This window comes from Equus quagga, chromosome 4 (assembly GCF_021613505.1).
Source record: "Equus quagga isolate Etosha38 chromosome 4, UCLA_HA_Equagga_1.0, whole genome shotgun sequence".
NCBI lineage: Eukaryota > Metazoa > Chordata > Mammalia > Perissodactyla > Equidae > Equus > Equus quagga.
Genome location: NC_060270.1, coordinates 108084758 through 108106162, shown reverse-complemented (window position 1 = coordinate 108106162; position 21405 = coordinate 108084758). Strand labels below are relative to the sequence as shown.

The 21405-nt window shown below is 39.4% G+C and overlaps 1 protein-coding gene across 3 annotated transcripts in view; it reads left to right on the top strand.

The window, feature by feature from the left end:
- STK39 (serine/threonine kinase 39) overlaps positions 1-20799 on the top strand; it is a 278105-nt gene extending 257306 nt beyond the window's left edge. For 2 of the 3 annotated variants that reach the window (XM_046659105.1, XM_046659108.1), the window contains exons 17-18: positions 10174-10238; positions 19262-20799. In XM_046659105.1, coding sequence (XP_046515061.1) covers positions 10174-10238; positions 19262-19336 — 140 coding nt within the window. In that variant the 3' untranslated portion in view covers positions 19337-20799. The remainder of the gene's footprint in view (positions 1-10173; positions 10239-19261) is intronic. The other variant, XM_046659106.1, reaches the window with a different exon arrangement.
- Positions 20800-21405: the final 606 nt, after the last annotated feature.

Below are 21405 nucleotides of genomic sequence, written 5' to 3'. Positions count from 1 at the left end.
GTGAAGTTCCAGTCAACCCTTAAATTGATTTGATTTCTTAAGGAAGTGAATTATTCAACCTTGTTCTATACCTTTCACTGACTGGTAAATCCTTCCTTTAAATGCTTTGGAATATCCACAAATTAAGAAAAGAAATAACTCCAGAAATGGAGATAAAATAGATGTCATTCTCTGGGGCAGGCCCATATAATATTAACAAAAGCCCAGCTCTCTCCCCATCCACGTGGTCTGGCCACGTGTGTGAGAAATGCTTCTGTCTGGAAGACTGCCACCACGTGCCAGATTCAGAGTCCTTCAGTTTCCTCCACTGCTTATGCCAGGTGGCTCTGCCTCAGTTGGCTGCATTGGCCCGTGATTTAAGTAGTATTCCTCATATCAGCGTGTTCACTGTCTCATTAATTTTAACTTTTCCAAAGCTTTTCCTAGTCCAGAAGCCACTAGGTTAAATCTCAAGCTGTGTGTGTCCTATTAATATGTGACTAGTAAAAAAAACCTCTTTATAAAACAGATCAAGGTAAAGCAAGAGTGACAATAAGAAAAAGTTGATCCTGTGAAGTTAAGTGTTTCATTTCCCTTTGGCATATTTCCTCTGACTAATTAGAACATTTTTAAAATTCATATGATTTGGCAAGTTTGTAAAGACAGCTTAAAGATTATTTCTGTAAGTGTTTTGTTTTTAATCCAGTGATTATACACATTGAAGGAGACACAATTGTTTTTAGACTTAGACGTAGAGTATTTGGAGAGCAGTTGCTCTGTTGCCTTAATTTGTAGTACTTGCTGCATATGTCTTCCCTCAACAATGGTTGTGAGATTGTCATCAGAATCGCAGAGTATGTTTTGCCTTGATGCCTTACATACATATACTCTTTTTACTATTTCCAGAATGTGCTCCTGGGTGTAAGACTCTTCTCTTGAAATCTAGCACAATTAAATGAGACCTTATTGCTGTAGACAGCAAAGACCTGGAAAGACTTTTCTTTGTGCCTCTAGAAATCAAAGTTGGATGGATTTCCTATGTCTGTTCGCTTCTGCATTCTATGATATGATCATTTTCTTCTCTTCTTTATTTAATTCTACTCAAACTTATGACCTACACATTTAAAAATTGCCAGTGGAAGAGAGTTAAGGTTTCTGAACTATGCAGGAAGCTCTAGGAGATTTTCCAAGATGTGGGCTAATGCTACTTGAGCTCTGTCTGCTATATATATGTATATGTTTTATTCATTTACTGGATGAAGGAGAGGAAGATCTGATAGGTGCTCTCTGAACACCTTACCTCTTGGATAAAAAATACCTGTGGTTCCTTAACAGCTTACTTAACCCAGAAAAACTGCACTTGCGTTTGTAGAAACCCTTAATATTTTCATTGTCAAAAAATGGTGGTAAAAAGACTCCACTAAATATGCACATGGAAAGATGCTCTTTTAGGGAAATGCAAATTAAAACTGCAACGAGATACCACTACACATTAATTAGAAAGGCTAAAATTAAAACAACTGATCATACTAAGTGTTGGCAAGTGTATAAGAAACTGGAACTCTCATACACTGCTGGTGGGAATATAAAAGTGGTACAATCACCCTAGAAAACATCTTGGCAATTTCTTTAAAAGTTAAACAGACATCTACCATATGATCCAGCCATTCTACTCCTGGGTATCTATCCAAGTGAAAGGAAAATGTATATCTATACAGAGACTTGTGCATAAATGTTGATAACAGCTTTATTTGTAACAGCAAAACCTGGAAACAACCCAAATGTCCAGTGAGAGGTGACTATATAAACAAACTGTGGTATATCCATACAATGGTATACTACTTAGCAATAAAAAGGAATGAATTATTGAGGCATGCTACAACATGGACGGATTTCAAAATAATTACAATGTGTGAGAAAAGCCAGACAAAATGAGCACATCCTATATGATTCCACTTGTATAAGATTTTAGAAAATGGAAACTAATCTATAGTGACAGAAAACAGATCAGTGGTTTTCTGAAGAGAATAGAAAGAGGAGCAGGGAGGGGAAGGGGGGAATTACAAAGGGTGTGAGGACATTTATGGATGTGATGCACATGTTCATTGTCTCACTTGTGGTGATGATTTCACTGGTGTATACATATGTCAAAACTCATCAAGTTGTACACTCTAAATATATACAGTTTATTTTATGTTAGTTATTCTTAAGTAAGGCTGTTATAAAAGTAAACAAAAGGTCCCACCTGTAAGCTGCTTATATTAGTGTAAGAGGAGATGTTAGTAAGCATTGGGAGTGATTATTAAGATTATAAAGGATATGTCCCCATTGAGAATCTGGTAAAAAATACACACCCTCTTCCTAGAAATGTGCGCACAAGTTTTGCCTACAATTTAGAGGGTTCCAAGACTAAAATCCCTGGTTAAGACACCTATAGAATTCTTTATATATTTTTCTTTCTTTCTTTCTTTCTTTTTTAAGATTGGCACCTGAGCTAACAATTGTTGCCAATCTTTTTTTTTTTTCTGCTTTATCTCCCCAAATCCCCCCGGTACATAGTTGTAAATCTTAGTTGCAGATCCTTCTAGTTGTGGCATGTGGGATGCCTTCTCAACGTGGCCTGATGAGCGGTGCCATGTCCACGCCCAGGATCCAAATTGGTGAAACCCTGGGCCGTCGCAGTGGAGTGCGCAAACTTAACTGCTCAGCCACGGGGACAGCCCCCAAATTCTTTATATTTTTTGAGGAACCAAAGCACTTTTCAACAGCTATGTCTCCCAAGCAGTAATCCTCTTTGTTTTTCCAAAGCAAATAAATTAATTCTTACCTTCATCTCAGATGAACGTTGGATATTCTTAACCAGCATGACTTCAAAGTGTAGCCATTCTTCATATAGTATTTTTATTTTTTTACTTTTTTCATCCTCATTCTAAAGAGGCATTAAACTATAAATGTACTGGTATGTTATCTCCACCAGTAAATGAGGCTACAGTTTCATTGATTATACCATTTCATTGTTTTCAAAATGAGCAATAATAACATAATGATTATTGGACACTTCCATTACCACACTGCGGTCCAGTTCATAAAACTCTACCTTAAACACAGTAAAGGAAATTCAGGATCAAAATATCAGTTTTATGATTATACTTTAAAGGGCAGATTCGATACCTGCCAGTTTAGCTATTCCAAACTGCTTCAGACTTCCCCATTACACCAAGATAATACTAATAAACTGGAACTTACCCAAACCTTGAGAATGGCAAGTGTATTTCTATTTCTTTTATTTCCCATAATCCTTTTTTGCTATATGTAAATAATGCTAATACTCAAGTCTGTTTGGCATTTTGGTCTCAAAGGCTGCTTGGTTATAGTACCTGTAACATTCCTAAAATCTCTTCTAACTACTGCCTTTTCTCACCATCCAGAATTCTAATTCTGAGTGAAATGCAAAGAAAAATTATAAATAATATGCTCATTTCCCCTTTTCCTCTAATATTTTATTTATCATTTACACTGTCTTATAAATTTGATCATGGAAATGCCTTCTAAGCTGATTATACCATGTCCATCCATGGATAGTCTTAAGGTTTCACAGGAAAACGACTCAGAGTCATAGATTTGCTTGCAGGTAGTTTTTTAGGGACACACCAACAATCGTGAGGGAGTAAAGGAAGTAGAACTTGGCAGATGGAGGAGTTAAATTGCCACTCAACCATAGCAAAGGCTTCAGCTAATCACACAGGGAGCTTCAGATCCAAAATAACCCTTAGTATTGTCCTACTCTGAGGCAATGGAGCCTTTCTACTCTCATGGCTGGTCATTGGCTGCAGGCTGCCGGCTGCCTTTGGAGAGTGGATCTGACCTTAGGTGAGACAGCTTTCTTTGGCCAAGGGGAGTTCCCAAAGAGGGATGAAGCTGAGAGTCATCAGCCACCAATAACCCCAGCAGATGGGAGGACAGTTTTCTCATTCCTGAAGGAGAAGATCTGGGCTGTACCCCACAGTATCCACTACAGTCCACCCCTTGCACTGCTTGGATCCACCTGAGCATAGTTTCTCCAGGAGTGCTTAGTCTCTTTTCCTGGGAGAGAGCTATAAGAGGGAAGGTTAGTAGTATGACTTTTAGCCCACACTGTTGTTCATCGTCTCCATCCTCTACTATGCACTGTAGATTCCCCTTGTCTGTGCTCCCACCTCTACTAGACTGGGTAGTTACCTGGGGAGTAACCTAGACACTTATCTCTGAAAAAACTGGATGAAAAATGGCCAATCTTGCTGATTCTTTGTAGATGAAATGGGGTGGAGGTAGTAGAGATGAAGAAATGTAAACAATTTCAAATATAAAGTAAAGGCAAAACTGTTGGAAATTACTGATGGATTAGATATATAACTGACTGATGAGAGTAATAAATTGTCAAGATAAATCCTGGGTTCCATTCAAGATGGCAACGTAGGAGGATCCTGAACTCACCTCCTCCCACAGACACACCAAGTCTACAGCTACATATGGAATAGTTTCCTCTGGAAGATACCCAAAAACTAGCTGAGCAATTCTTACACATGAGGTGAACGAGAGAAAAACGCACAACAAAACAGGTAGAAGAGGCTGACACATAATCTCACCATAATCCCCATGCCTGGCACAGTGACCCCCGTTGGGAGGGAACTCACAACTCCGAGCTCTTCCTGAAGAGCGAAGGATTTGAACCTCACATCTGGCACTCCAACTTTAAAGACTTGCACCAGAGAGGCGAGCCCCCAAAACATCTAGCTTTGAAAGCCTACAGGGCTTGCATCCACAAGGCTATAGCAAACTAAGAAACAATTCTTAAAGGGCTTCTGTGGACTCAGTATGGCTACACGCCAGGGCCCAGCATCTGGTAATGGATATTAACTAGACTTACTGTGGTGATCATTTCATAATATATATGTATATCGAATCAATATGTTACACCTGAAACTAACATAGTGTGTTATGTGTCAGTTATATCTCAATTAAAAGAAAGAGAAAAATGGCTAATCTTTAAAGCCATGGTTGCCAAAGATACCTACAGTCTTCATTTGAGATGAGCCAAGAGTTTATTTATTTTTGGAAAACAAATGAAATTATTGCTTAGGAGACATTTATATAAATTCTTCTAAGATATGAATAATTCTTCTCTAAGAGGGTCTTAACCTGGGGTTTTTAGAGTCTTGGAACCCTCTGAAATGACACTCACCATATGGTGGCACTAGGAACAGCATAGCAGTGAACAAGACAGACATAGTTCCTGCGCTCGCTGGAGCTTGTGTTCTGGGTGTGTGGGAGTAAGTGAAGGGCCACACCCGAAAATAGTTCATGAATATATAGTATGCCTGGTGCTCATAAGTGCTATGAAAAAGAAAAGTCCTGGATAAAGAAATTGAGTGAGGCAGTAAAGTAGGGGTGTTAATAGAGTAGCCAGGGACATTTGAGCAGTAACTGGAAGGAAGGGAGGGAGGCAGTCAGGGAGGAGGAGTGTTTCCGGCAGTGGGAATGGCAGGTACAGAGGGTCTCAAGGGGCTGCCTGCTTTCAATGCTCAAGGATCAGCATGAAGGCTGTTGTGGGCAGAGCAGGGGCAGCAAGAAAAAATGATGAGGGATGAGTCAGAGACGGAGCAGGAGGCTTGATCAAGTGGGTTTTGTAGACCAGTGTAGAGACTGTGGCTTTTACTCTGAGCTGGAAAGCTATCAGAAGCTTTGGATAGAGAAGTAACAGAGAAGGATCGTCTGACTGCTGGGTGGAGGCTAGGCCACTAAGGAACTAGGATGGAAACAGGGAGACAACAGGCTATTATACAAGTCTAGAGGGGAGGTGATGGCAGCCATACTTGGGTAGTAGCAGTGGAGGTGGTGAGAAGTTGTCAGTCTCTGTATATATGGATATATTTTCAAAGACGAACCTTTTGCAGTGATGAATAAGATTTTCTCTGGGTTATCAAAGAGTTTGAATCTAGTGGGGAAGTCAGATCTGTAATGGATTATACAACACACAATGGTAAGAGTAGTGGTAGAGATCTAGAGGAGGGGGGTGGTTTTGGAGCTCTTCCTGGGAAACTCCAGGCTAGGAAACGGCACGAAATAAACTGGAGAGGTCAGTTAGACATGACCATGGAGGGTCTCATGGAACACAATGGAAACTTGGGCTTTTTCCCGACGTTGATGTGAACAGTTAAACGGTGTCACCTAAGGAGGCAGTACATTCCAATTTATGACTTAGATTCTCCAAGTAAGTCTGGTGAGTGTGAGAAAGAGAACACATGAGCAGTTAAGACTGAAGGCAAGGAAACCCCGTAAGATATGCAGTTGTCCAGGGTAGAGATAATCAGCTAATGTTTGTTATGCACTTGGTATAATCAAGTGCTAGTCTAAGCACTTTATGTGTATTAACTCAGTCCTCAAAACAGCCCTATCAGGTAGGCACTATTAGTGTCCGCATTTTATAGATGCGTAGACTCAAACACAAAGAGTCTAAGTAAACTTGCTCGAGTTCATGGGCCACACAGCTCTAAGCAGGAGGCAGAATTTGAACCCAGGAACTCTGCCTCAGGCTCTTCCACACTATGCGATGCTCATCTCATGAAGATGGGAGCCCAGAGATTTAGGGAAAATAATAGGGCAAATCGCTTCTATTTTGTCCCAAACTGAATTGTTAATGAGCCATAATTTTGCATTAGTGTTATAGCAGTATCCGTAAGAAACCCTCCCTCGTATCATCTCCTCTTCTCCTTATTTAGAGCTTGGATTCTCTTTTGGCACCCATCCCTCTCTTTCTTTGCAATCTCATGCTGCCTGTGTGCATCAATGCAGTGTACGGAGCAGCTGCTCAGGGCGTGTCTGTGGAGGAAACAATATTGTACCATCATCATCTTGTTGGGTAACCCAAGTCTATGCTTCTGTCCTATCTCAGAATTTCTTACTAGGGGAAAGAAAGCCACAGTCTCTGCAGTCTCTTTCAGACTGCGTGTGCTTTTCTCCACAGCTTTTGTTGGGAATAGCTCGAATTAAATAAATTAACTCACCGCCAGCAGAACATCGGTACCATGTGAGATTGTTGTGAAATATGCTGGTATCCGGGGAGAAAAGTATATCTTTCAACTAATCACTCGGAATATAAACACAGACTGTAAATAGTCGTTATATAACGGTTACTCTTTTAACTGTCAAAACGTGGAGAATTTGAGTAGTGCAAGGAGTTTATAGAGAAAACCGTGTCTGGAGACTGCCCAACTTAGATTGCCAAAGAAATGTTGGCTCTGCTGCCTTGCCTCTGACAGATTACCCCCAGGACAATCTTCTTTCCTTCTCTGTTTAGATTCAGGGTGGCATTGAGCTTGGCATCTTTTTCACATGGTTGTTAATGACATTATTATGTCTTCATAAAGCACTTACCGTACCTTAGGCTGAATGTTATCCACAAGAACCAATAGAAACTTTTAGCCCTGACAGGGATTTAAGCTGAAAAGTGTGACACAGGGACACAAAAATAGCAAGAAATAGATTGCTCACACAAAGGTATCGTGTAGCCCCGGAAGTAGGGCAAGGGGGCCACCATCTTGGGGGCCTCAGGGAGTATATTATGTGTCCTGTGCGGCCAAGAGAGAAAGAAAGCACACATGACTGAAGATAGTGGGCTGGGAAGGAGAGTAGGGGCGAGCTCAAGGAAGATAACTTTACTAGAATCTGCATCAGAAATGAGAAATCAGGCAAATGAATTTTATTTGGGAAAGCGGGAGGGATTGGAAATGAGTTGATGGCCACTGACTAAGCAGGCTTCGGAAACCCCATAGCTTTTGGAAACTAGAGTACCTTAAAACATGAAGTTCGCTGTTAACAGCACATACTTGAGAAGTTCTATGGTAACAAGCAGCCCTACCCAGCCCTTCCTTCTCAGCTCACGTTCCAGGTAAGGAGCATTTTTATTTTTGAAATCCAGGTGCACAGTCAGGAGAAGGGAGAAAACAGTGACACCCATCTTTTTAATGAGCATTGATACTGGAAGAGAAATTAGCATCACCCTGAATTTTGTGTGATGTCAGTTAAATGATGGTATTTTATACCACTTTACAACAAATTAGAATCAACTAAATTGAAAATAAGCCTAGCAGCTGGGATAAGTAATCAGGTAAGTGGCCAGTTTTGCTATTTTTGCTTTGAGCTGAAGACAGAATTTGAATTTCTAATGTCCCTGAGGTGTAGGATTCACAATTGGGGAGCGAGATTTCTGGGATGATTGTTTAAGATGCTAGCAGCTCAGTCTTGCCCTTCAGTCTACAACTTGCTTAGCCGTGTTCCTTGGAAATTGGCCCTAGCACATATGTGTGTACTCCAGAGAGAGGGCTGTGAATTAGTGTAGGACAGAGCTCTGCTTTTGGCTGAGCATTAGAGAGCAGCCTGGAAATAGATGACCCAGAACAAGGCAATAAATCATCCGCATGAACTGAGAGTCTCTAATGAAAGGACTGAAATTTGTGGGCAGACTTTATGGCCACTCATGAAATAAACCCAAATCAGAGGAACTATCAGAACACTTCTATGTTTTAAGAAAATGGTGGCTGTGTTCACTTGCAGCAATTTGCATGTAGTCAGAATGCCCTGACAGTAAATACTGGCTTTGGTGGACAGAATATTCTAACAGAGCTTTTTACTCCATGAGCCAATGTTTCCTGCACAGATTACTAGATGATTTTAATATCTGAAATATGTTCAGGAAACTGTTACGGAGGCCAAAAGCAGTTGGCAGTGATAACCAGGCTGAGTTCGTGGCCCAGGATGTAAGTGATGGATGTGTAAGTTTGCTTCTATGTGCAAAAGAAAGAGCAGAAAAAGATGAAGGGAGAGAAGGGTGTTACCATAAATGCAACTTTGCAGTTTGCTCAGAATGGAAGTATTAAGAGGGCAACAGATGAAGATAAAATGATGCCTGTAATTATGGTTTATAAAGAGAAATAGGCCATACTGAGTATATAATTTTCACTTTTTTTCTCCTCTGCAGCTGATGGATTCAATGAAATAAAGTAATCTGCAGAAAATCCATGTATCTAGGTTGTTTTCAGTCAACCTTAGGGAAATATAAAATTGGCACAGATTTCTTTCTACTCTCTACTCACAAACTTTCCACTTGAAACACTTTTCTCCGAAGACTTATATTTACTATTTTATCTTAGTTTTTTTTAATCTTAAAATATTCAGATAACTTTTCAGATACCTAATTACTGAAGCAGCAGTTTTCCTCATGAAAAATAAAAATGATGAATGGACTGTCTCCCCTAATTTCTTCAATAGTGATAACTTCTCCTTCCCTGATCGAGAGCACTTACTTGACTTTCAGTACTTTGTACTTTAGGTTTGGGGATGGAAAGAGCAAGGTTTTAAACTTCCATCATCACCTTTTGATAATTCTGTTCATAAACAGTACCCTAAGCCAAAGCAGTAAGCAGGGAGAGCCGACTTCTCTACTAGAGCATCAAATATGTCATGGCACCAAGGAGATGATCCTTCAGTCCCTGATGAATCTGGCTAATACAGAAAACATGTCTTCACAATTGAGCTCCAAAGTGACAGCCTCTAGTCCTCGACCCTGTTCAGCTGACTTGGGTATTGCTCACTGTGGCACTTCACTGGTTTGACAGATCATTGGGCTCTGAAAGCATAGAACATATGCCCGAGTTGTAGAGGTTATCCACTGTATTTTGTTGCTGTGATAAAAATGGGTGCAGAGAATTGAGTGAATTTATAGGACAGGAGTTCAAATGTGCTGACCTCTTTTTGCCAGAGAAACCGTTTTTTGCAATACCTCTCCTCTTTGTTTTGTACTGCCCTCTCCTGGCTAATAAATTTCTTAGTAATGAGTGTTGAGAGAAACCAAGTGGTAGAAACACTGGGGGCTGCTATCATTTCTACTTTCCATGAGAAAGTAACTTCTCGTTATATTTTCTGAAATGTGGGATTCAACACGTAGTGATTAATTCAGATGTGCTTAAGACATAAGTTGTTGTAGAAATTGTTGGTATGAGAGTAATTTGGTCATTTATATGGACATTGTAATATCCGTGAAAGAAATGATTTTGCAGCTTATAGCATCATTAGTCAAATTTTCTAAATCATTGATGTGAAAATCCAGTGTTATTGGAAATAATTTGGATACTTTTTCTCCATGTTTGTATTTTACAGTGGCTGCTAATTTACAGAAGATTGTAGATGATCCCAAAGCTTTAAAAACATTGACATTTAAGTTGGTAAGTGAAAAGTTATAGAAAGAAGGTACATATTTTGCATGCTGTGCCAGCAAGGAATAATAATATAGTTTTAATAAGCTACTCTGTAATTTTGTTGTTATTTTCTTTTGGGATCCATTTTTGCGTTCATCATTTGCCGCTTCAACATTTGGGAACGTTTTCTGATCGCAAACGGAAATTTCCTCTTCCATGAACATAACTTGTTCTTTTACCATCACGTCTTTAACTAAGAGTGGCCATTTGAGAAATCTTGAAGCCTGTACCATTTTGTTTCTAGTTTGTATGGCAACTCGACCATATAGACAAAATTAACCTGACTTCCAAGCAACACTCTTAATAAAGCTTTCCTGAAGCGAAAGCCAAGTGGCTCTAACTTTTAAAAATTGAGGCTGATTGTTGCAGAAATGGTTTAGGTAATTGGAAGCAATTGTAGAACTACTCACTGAAGGCTGGTGAACAAAGACGTAACATTTTAACTCCGCATTTCAAATCACAGTAACAGATTCTTGTGGAGAGGAGATATTCCAGCAGTTCTTCTGCACTAGTGGATTTTAAATTTAAGAACTAGGGTGGCCACAGATATACAGAATACTGAGCATTTTGAGGTCATTGTGAAACCAAGAGATGGTGATCATGGCCGGAAATGGAGAGAAGTCCAGACAGTTGAAAGTGACTATTTTCTTGAAAGTTTTAGCAAACAGTACATTAAGTGACTCATTTTAAAATTATAAATTAATCTTTGCAAATGCAAGTCAGAATGCTGCAAGCAATTTACAATCAAGGTGACCAAAACTTTGCTGTGCACAACATATATTGATGATCTGTCTTTTTTATTTCTTGTAAAAATTTAATGGAAAATGTGTATGGCCAAAAACGCTAAATGATTAGTTACAGTAAATGTTAGCCTCGTGCTAATTAACTTTCTGGGTTTTGCTTCTCATTCAATTTCAGATGGCTAGGCCGTATGATAAAAGAAAAACACAGAGATTTTCACAAAAACAATTTATCTGAAGACATTCATTTTGTTTTGATAACAGAACGTTTTATTCAGACATAGAGTGATAAATTAACAAATTGGAAAATTCATCTTCTGGCTTGGGACTCTTCTGTCATCTCTGTTATGTTTCTAATTAACCTACATCTTTATAAATATATTCCATTTATATGAGAATATATTGATGAGAAAATGGCACCCTGTGTCAGTATTTCAAGCCAATGTTAATGTTTCTCTATTCATTTTTTTTATACCATAAAAAAGAAGTTACAACATATCACCTCCAGAGCATCTTCCTAATTTTGAATATGCAAAAAGAAAGATAAGAGATTAAAACTTTCATACTGGCTTATTCCCAGTTCTAAACTTGCTTGCTTAGGAAACAGGAACAGCAGCCCTGGCCCTTTCCTACTCCTCAGAAGGTTTTGTAAAAGCACCTACCATACTGTCTCCAGAGAGACAGTAGGAATGATGTGGAACTCCCCCTCATCTCCTGCCTTGAGCAATTTGTTAGTTCCCTGGATTCTCTTTCTTGATTCTGTCCTCTTCTCTTCATCCCCATTTCCAGCACACTAGTGAGATCCTCTTGTATCTTCTGAAACTGATCTTCCTGGCTACAATTTTCCAGCCTCCAGTTCTGTTTACCACACTGAAGCTAGAGCAGGAGTAATTCTTCCTTAATTCCAAAATGCTCCAATACTCGAATAGTTCTCCACTGTTCTCCTTTAAACTCAAGCCCCTGTGCATAGCTAAGGAAGCCCTTCCTGATCAGACCTCCCTTTCGGTCTCCTGCCTTACCTCTATCTCCCCTCACATTCATTCTCTCTCTCTCTCTCTCTCTCTGGTTCTCTGTCTCCTCCTGTTTTCACGTGCCGACCCTTTGTATGTACTTTCTAAAATATCCTTCTCTCCCAGCTTCTCCAGGCCTCCTCTCTGTCTCACCAACACCTACCTACACATATTCCAATTTTCTGCTTAAATTTTACTTTCTCCAAGAAGCTTTCTCTGACATACAATCCTGACTCAGGTGCTCCTCCTGTATCCTCCCCCACCAGGGTTGTAGTATATTGAAATTGTGTGGAATCTTACTCATATCTCAAATAAGTCTAGAGGCTCTAAGTGGGCAGAGACTTCTGTCTTGGATCGCCCAGTGCCTGGCACAGTGGCTGCCACAGGGACTTGATCATAACTAATAGATATCAGAATAACACAAAAGTCATTTAGAAAAACTTCAGCCATCATTATTTATTTTTCCTTTACATTTAAAAATCTCTGTAAAATAATTAGGATTGTGACTTCTGCTTCATGCCCTCTGTTTACAGAATCTCTTAAAATTCCTTGGCCTTGCCTGCAGAAATAACAAGAATCAGTCTTTGTCGTGCATCCACTGTTTGCCAGACAGCGCACGAGGTGTTGTACAATCTTCATCTCAGTTCGTTTAGTCCTCCTGATCCCACGAGATGATGATATCATTAGGTCCATTTTACATCTTTGGAATCAGAGGCTCTGTGGGGTTAACTTGCCCAGGATCCTAGGGTGCAAAAGCTGCGATTTCAACTCTGGTCTAGCACCTCAGCCCATACTCTCAACAACTACTTATTCTTAGAGGCAGGACCCTGCAGCCTTATAGTTTTACAATTTTCGGTTTCTTTGTGGATTCAACCTTTTGGATGACTGGATACATTTACTCTAGTTAAGACCAAATCTCCTTTGTAGCTCAAGCAGATTGAGTAATATTGGCCTGTCTCACAGGAGAAGCCACACACGTTTTCCCTTCCCCTTACAGCTTGAGAATGTAGTAATGGGGTGTTAAGTAAATAGAAATTGATGGCTTTTTCCTAAAAGATAGTTAAAGGTGTTAAATAAAGCCAAACTCAGGAGTAACCTTCTATTTCTGTCACTTAACTCTCTGTCCAGCCCTAGTTAAAACCTGAGAGGGTTTATTTGTTATCAGTTGCCAGCCAGTTTGAGGTCCACTTGACAGAGCTAACTTGAACTGAATTTTGGCCTCGTCTTTTGTAGCACACCAACAACCTGGGGAAACCACAGAGATTCAAATAAGTTTGCCTTCATTCATCAGTTTGGTTATTTTATTGAAGAATAAAAGATCAAAGTATTTCAGAAGCATTTTTCCTCATAAGCTACTGGTGCTCATGGTCCTTTTATTTCTGAGCTTTTATCTTGTGTGTGTGTGTGTGTGTGTTTGAGGAAGATTGGCCCTGAGCTAACATCTGTTGCCAATCTTCCCCTTTTTGCTTGAGGAAGATTGTGACTGAGCTAACATCTGTGGCAAACTTTGTCTATTTTGTATGTGGGACACCGTCACAGCATGGCTTCATGAGCAGTGTGTAAGTCCAGGCCTGAGATCCAACCCAGCAAACCCCAGGTCTCTGCCACCAGGCTGGCCCCTCAGCTTTTATCATTTTAATCTCAGAGCTTTCTTTGCTTTCCAGAGGAGACTGTCATGTGCCTGAAAATTATGTAAATGAGAAATCTTGATACTGTGGTTTTTCACCTTACTGCACAATAGTTTTACTCAAGGAATGGTGGAGACTCTTTAGAAAATTACTAATGCCTAGGTCTCACACCAAATATCCTAATTTAATTTCTGTTGGTGCAGCCTGGGCTTTGGGGATCTTGAAAGCACCCGCTGGTAATTCCAGGGTTTAACCAAGGCTGGGAAGCTGACTCATTTTCCAATCTCTTTCCTCTCCCTGCTCCCACCACCGTTAGAAATATTTGGCTCAGGTTTGAAAGGTGTCTCTTTTTATCTTGTGTATCTGCTAATATAAGAAAAACAATGGCCCAAGGAGCAAGGATATTGGTTGTATAAAGAAGTGCATTTACTTTTTTCTCTGTGCAATGAGATCTTTAGCTTCATTTGACGGTAAGATAATAAGTGAAGTATGATTTCTGTGGTTGGCACGGCCAGGGGCGGCGAGATCAGAAACCTTCTTTCTTATTACTTTTTAACAAAGTGGTTTAGGCATAGAGGGCATTTCAGCTCAAGTATTATGTGCCTTGGGTTAGGTATATCAGTACTGTATTATTGTGTCGTTGTTGTAAGCCTTGAGGCAAGTCTTCATAAATGTTCTTTAAGTCAGTTTTTAATTTGCTGCCTTGCAGTTTTGTAAAGTAAGTGAGTTTTGCTGCTTTCAACGTAGAATTTTTGAAATTGCCTTAGTGAAAATATGAAATAAGATATTTAATTTGCCCTTGAAGATAGAATTGTAAGTACATGTAATTAACATCCACTTGGTACACATTTACATGAGCATTATAGATTTTAGTTACGGAAGTTTAATAACATGCATTGCAGATAGCAATTTCATAAGCATTTCGGCGATTAATGACGAAAGAGCCTTTGTTTTAGAAGATTTCAGCTTAGGCATAGTTGGAGGCTGCATGACTAATGCGACATTTCCCAAAGTTCAGGTAAAGAGAGCACTGAAATGAGATAAAAACTCCCCAACAGTATAACTTTCTTCCCCTGTTGACAGGAGAGAAAGATGAGACAAAGATCTTAAAGGAAACTGTCAGTTCAAGGTCCAGGTAGCAGTTCTGAGCCTCCTGCTCCAGTCTGAAACAGTGGTTCTCCAGGTGTGGTCCCCACACCTACAGTGTCATCTTCACCTGGAAGCTAGAAACTGTATAAAAATGTAAATTCTGGGGCCCCATCCCAAGCCTAGGGAATTAGCCTCTGGGGAGGGGAGCACACAGGAATCTGTGTTTTTACAAGCTCTCCAGGTGATTCTGATGAGGCTAAAGTCTGAGAATCATTGCTCTAAAAGAAACTTGGAGGTTCACACTTTGGGAAGAAGCACTAGGCTTTATATCACCTGGGAGGCTCAAAAAATCCCTGTGCCCAGGCCATACCCCAGAACAATTCAGTCACAACCTCTGGGGTGGACACGGGCATCGGTATGTTTTCAAACTTTCTGGGTAGTTCCAAAGTGCACCCAGGTTTGTGGTGGAGAATCCTGGTGATTGATGCTGGACAACCACATCTTCAGCTCCTCCACAGGGTGCAGGCCACGTCTGCTGGTCTGGCAGGAGGGGTGGGAGATGGGGGTTTCCAGGAATCAGAGTACCGACACTTGAGTGAGAGCAGCCCTGGTGTTACACTGTCATGCGAAGTTCCTGATAATGTGTATATTTTCCTTTGAAGCCAAGGTTCACAAAGTATGGGTCTTGGATTTCTGGGATTCCTTGAGACCCTTTTAGGGGGTCCTGGATGCCAAAACTCTTTTCATTATAATACAGAGATATTACTTGACCTTTTCCATTGTGTTGACATTGGTGTAAAAGCCATGGTGGTGAAAACTGCCTGTGTGGGCACAAATCACGGCAGGACCATCACACTGTACTAGTAGCCATGATGTTCTGCAAAGCCCTCACCCAGTCACTGTAAAAAATTAAAATAAGAAAAAGCCAGTTTCACTCAAGAATTTTCCTGATAAGGCAAGAATCGTTTATTAAATCTCCACTTGATGACACATCTTTGTAATACTCCGTATGATGAAATGGGAAGCACTCCTGCACTAGACTGGAGTACAGTGGTTGTCTCCTAGAAAAGCATTGTGAGACTGTTTCAATTGTATACTGAACTAGCCATTTTCTTTCTTTTCGTGGAATACCATTTTCACATGAAAGAATAACCAATAAACTATAGTTATTCAGGGTAGGGATTTGGCAGGCATTTTTTTCAAAATGAACCAAGTGAGCCTGAAACTTCAAGGAAAACAACTGACAATATTTGTTGTCAATAATAAATTTCAACTTTCAAGCAAAAATAAGTTTTCCAAAATTCCATATCTGCCACTGTAAGCTTGACAGATCCTCAAACTTAAAGACTTTTCTGATGAGATTGGTGATAGGTAATATTAATAAATATGATTTGCTGACATTTTGTAATGAAACATTGATATTGTGTAATGAAATATGTCAGTGTTTGAAAGATCTGCATAATTCAGTGATACTGAAACATCATACATGGGTAAAAGATCCATTCAAAGTACAAGATAGAGACCAATGGGTTTTTATTTAACAGAGTATGAAAAGTTCAATGCTATGGTTTCATATTCCACATTGCAACTAAGCTTCAAGAAACTACCACTTGGCAAGTTTTGGCATAGTAACAAATGATATCCACAGTTATCTAAAAGGCTATTAAAATACTCTTCCCCTTTCCAGCTAGTCATGCACCGCATAACAACGTTTCAGTCAATGATGGACCATGTATACAATGGTGGCTCCATAAGATTAGCACCATATAGTCTAGGTGTGTAGTAGGCTATACCGTCTAGGTTTGTGTAAGTACACTCTATGATGTCCACACGATGAAATCACCTGAGAACGCGTTTCTCAGAGCTTATCCCCATCATTAAGCAATGCATGACTGTACATGTTTGGGAGAGGCTGGATTTTCTTTCTGTTCTTCAAGGAGAACAACATAAAGCAATAGACAGTGCAGAAGCAGGTCTGAGAATCCAGCCATCTTCCATTAAGCGAGACAGTAAAGATATTTGCAAAAATGTAAAGCAATGCCAGTCTTCTCAAATTTTTATTTTGTTTTGGGAAACTATGGGTATTTTTCACGAATATTTTATTTATGTTATATAATGGGTTTATTGTTATGTTTAATGAATTAGTAAGTGAATATTTTAGAAATTTCTGTTTTAATTTCTAAGACAGTCAATATAGCCTACATAAACATGTTTAACATTTTTAAATACAATATTTACTGTATTACTGTAATAATACTTTAACATTAAAAATGACGTTTAAAATAGTTTTTAAATTTCTCAGTTTTAATTTCTGAGACAATCAGTACACTGAACATAAGCTTCTGGAGTCCTTGATCAAGAGCGTAAAGGGATCCTGAGACCAAAAAGTTTGAGAACTGCTGCTTTAATGGTCCGTGGTCCCTTTCTCTAGATTTCAGGATCATTTGCATATTGCCCTCAGTGTTTTGCAGGCTACAATGAGAGAGACCAAGGACTCAGCCTTGGTTAAAAGAGAGCTAGTGAGGTAGTGGGGAAGGGAGGGCTGAGTGCCTTGAAGGAAAGCCAGACACCCTGGCCTGTGCCTCTTTCCCAGGAAACAAGACATTCCAGTGTAGCAGCATGAGGCAGTGGGGCCATAGAGTGGTCTCCCTGAAGCCTCCCTGTGTGATGTACTCACAATAACCACGGGCTTGATCGCCCAGTCTCATTGTAAACTCTCACTTCCATTACTCTTCAAAGAAGGATTTAATATTTTCATTTTGTTTCTAGTCTGTTTAACGATGATTGGATATTTTATTCCTAGTCATTTTAACTTCCTGCTGTTTTCACATTGCGAATTTCTGCTGTAGCTTTCAAATGCATCGATGTGCTTCACACTTGCCAGTCTGACCTTTTTGTCACCACCAGCAGCAATAGTTTGTCCTCAGATATTTGTCAGTTGTCTGTTAATTACACAAATTGACTCTGCCCGCATTCAGTGGGTGAGTAAATGACGTTAGCAATAGCTACAAGGAGAGAAGATGGGAAGGTTTAGGCAGATAGATAAAGAAACAGTGGTAGGAGAACGAGAAAATTGGTAGGGGAGGTGAACATTACAGTATCACTATGACAAACACGAAAAAAAAATCTCAGCTGAAAAGCCTTCTATGCCTGTAGTACTTTGATAAAAGTGATAAAGAAAGGAGCATTTCTGATCTTACTGCCCCTAGCAGTGCAAACAAGGAAAATTTTACTTTACTGAATATCTTATCTGTCAAGTAAAACTAAGAAATCTTTAGACAGGCACAAAGTAAATTCTTTAAATGTTAACTAATATTTCTGCTCTTTTAGGCTGCAGATTTTCTTATATAAGCATAACTACTCACACTAAGTGTTATGTTAAAGATAATTATTTAAAAATATTCAAGTTATGCTCTAATTAGCTTCTTACTTTAAATGAGCTTTCTGGGGTGGACAAAGGGCCGAGTTTATGGACTGTGTTTTTGAAGCATGCTAAGCAGGTTCATTGTGATGATTGCAAAGAGCTTTTTCCCTGGGAAACTAATTGTTTTGACAATATTTTAGCAGGAATTAGGCCAAGAAAAGGTTTGTGTGGCCTTTTGGTAATTAATTGCCTCTTCCTGTTCATCAAACTTTTCTCCCCATTTGTGGCACTTACATAATGTCCAATTCTGACTTTTGTGCTATAGAGAGAAGAGACAGCTTAGATCTGAGTAATGTGTGTGTGTGCATGTGTGTGTGTGTGTGTGTGTGTGTGTGCAGGAAAGGGAGAAAAGTGAGAAAGAAAATAAAAATAACTTATGAATTAGGACCAGTGAGAGGTTTGATGGGCAGTGGCTTATTTCCAGTTCCTTTTGATTTAAAAATAATAAAGTATTTGGCATACTATAATTTGGGCCAGTTTTAGGCAATAAATGTCAAATTATTACCAGCAAAATTCTGCTATGAAAAAAAATCTATTATGGTACCTTTCCCTGTAAAAATTACTCACAGGTATTTAAATAAGTTGTCTACATGAGCCATGCCACTACTTGGGACCACTTTTTTTTCTGGCCAGTTTTACAGAGGAGATGATTTTGGTAAAAACAGAATTACCCCTGAGTGACCTGTTTGATCTCTTCTGCTCATTTTCATAATATTCTTGTAAAAATTATTATTAAGGAGCTCTAATTATACAGTATATTTAAAATCACTTTAGTTGTTGAAAATTTGTATGTGGTATCCTGCCAGTCATGGGGTTCATTGGCAGTTCCAAAGCTGCGAGCCTGGGCACGGTGGTGTTTTAATGGGTGACAAATCCTGTCTCCCTTATTTTCTGTACTTGGCGGCATGGTGACCAGAGTTCCTAGAGCATTTAGCACCTAGAAGTTATTCAAGAGAGGATCTTGGGATCTCTCCTGGGAGAGATGGGACACATGGCCTTATACAGACTGTGCCCTTGCTTGGATCAGCCATCACGTGGACACATCTGTAAAAACCGGCAGCGACAAACCAGCACTGAAGGTTTCTTTTTCCTTTCTCAGGCCTCTGGCTGTGATGGAGCAGAGATTCCCGATGAAGTGAAGCTGATCGGGTTTGCTCAGTTGAGTGTCAGCTGATGTATGTCCCTTGACCTCGCCCTGATCTGTCATGCCTCCCTCACCACACTCCCCTCAACCCTTCCCTCTCCACTTCCTCCCACCCCCTCACTCCCAGTTCCCAGCAAAATCAGAAGATTGTGAAGAGGCCGACTTCGACAAAATGGGATAAAAATGAATTTTTTTAAAACTTACAACACTCCGAGTTCTGCTTTATTCTCTAGCAATCCACAGTATGAGAACAAGCAAATGCCACAGCTGCACGACTGTTGCTAATTTTTCCAAAAGCTGTTTAATATTCCTAGCAATCAATTCGGATATCCCTTAAGTGAAAAGAATCTGAAATACACTCAGGTGGTCCTATTTATTGGCAACAAAAGGAATTTTTTCTATCAGAAGCCTATTTCTTCTTTCATTGTTCTTTCTGTTATAATTCTTTAATTGTACATCTGACAATACTGCCTCTTATGTTGTATTTAGAAATTAATATACTTATAAAATTAAGATTTATTAGCCAAACTTGAATTCTAGTTTTAAAACTGTGAATTTTATTTTTCATATATTTATGCATTACACACCTTAGCTATGAGGAAAAAAACGTTTTTGATTATATGCTTCTTGCAGTTAATCTCTTGTTATTTAAACGAAAAGTTTCAGGTCTATCTTTGGAGTATTTATAACTTCTGATTTTTGAAATGACTGAATTAGGAACTAGGATGCTTATTCTTTGGGTTTGTTTGCCTAAAAACCAATCCACAATCTGATTGTCTCTTGGGAGAGGGAGGTGCCTTGCAAACTTTCATATTAAGAATGTGCCTGAGGCTGCTTTACTCTGGAATAGTCTCAGATCTAAAATTTCCTCTACTTAAAGTGGCATATGTAAGTTTTGCTTCATTGGAACGTTTAGAATGCTATATAAAATGTTGCCATTCTTTAGATTGCTGATTATGTACCCATCTCTGATTTGACTTCTCCTTAAGTGATAGGATTTGTTGTTCCAAAGGTGATAAACTTGAAAATACCAGAATCTGAGTTTTACTTGAAATTCTGCAGAATACCCAGATGGAGTAAAAAAATAATAGAAAGGGTTTTGTGCAATGACTAAAAGGTAAAACGCTGTTAAGTTTCAAGAATAAATACTTTCAACCCAAGTAGCCCTCTGCTTGACTATATATTATGGAATAGTAAACCTTAGGATTTCAAAATTGGGGTCTAAACTTTCAGGGAGGTGGGCTCCCGGGATGGTACCATTTGCTCTTTCCTAGCTAACCCTAGATATGGCAGCTCTTTAATGTACTTTAAAAAGCAAATATATATTACTAAGGAAAAAAAAGTTATTTATAATTGCCTTGTCATAATTGTTAAGGTGTTCTAGAGCCATTTGCATACAATTTAATGTAATTTCATTCCATTCTATTGTTTACACAACGATTACTCAAAGATGACTGCAAAGGTAAAAGGAAAATAAAAGTGTATTGCACAAAGAGATCGTGTCACATTGCTTTGTTCCTCCTTTAGGTATTATCTGCATTGCTGCTGTGATATTTAGCACTGTCATAAAATGCCTAGTGAGAATTAACTAGTGAAAGTGCTCCAGAGGAAGAATAAGGCATCTATCCAGTCACAGAGAATCAGGTTTGACGAATAACTAGAATTAGCTTGAGGAGAGAATGAAAGACAAACATTCACACTTCACATAGACAGACTGTCTTTGAATTAAAACCGGAGGGCTGCAGGGGACAACACAGAATAATTCCTGCCAACCACCCTGTGGGCGCCGAGGCTGGAGTGGTGAAGTGACTTGTCGGGGCCCTTCATAGAGCTCCTTGCAGAGCTGGACTCCCAGGGCCCTGGCTTCCTGACATCCAGAGCATGTCCTTAACTCCCTTCTGTACAGCTTGTGGGCAAAAACACTATAAGACAAGACCGTCATCTTCTACTCAGAGAGTAAAGCGTACGTGAATAAACAGAGAACCCTTAATTTGCAACATAGTAATAAATATCATTTAATACCTATATTTACTTTACGCCCATATTCTCATGTCTTTTCCAATCGTGTTTGAGGGCACTTACATACATTCATATAATAC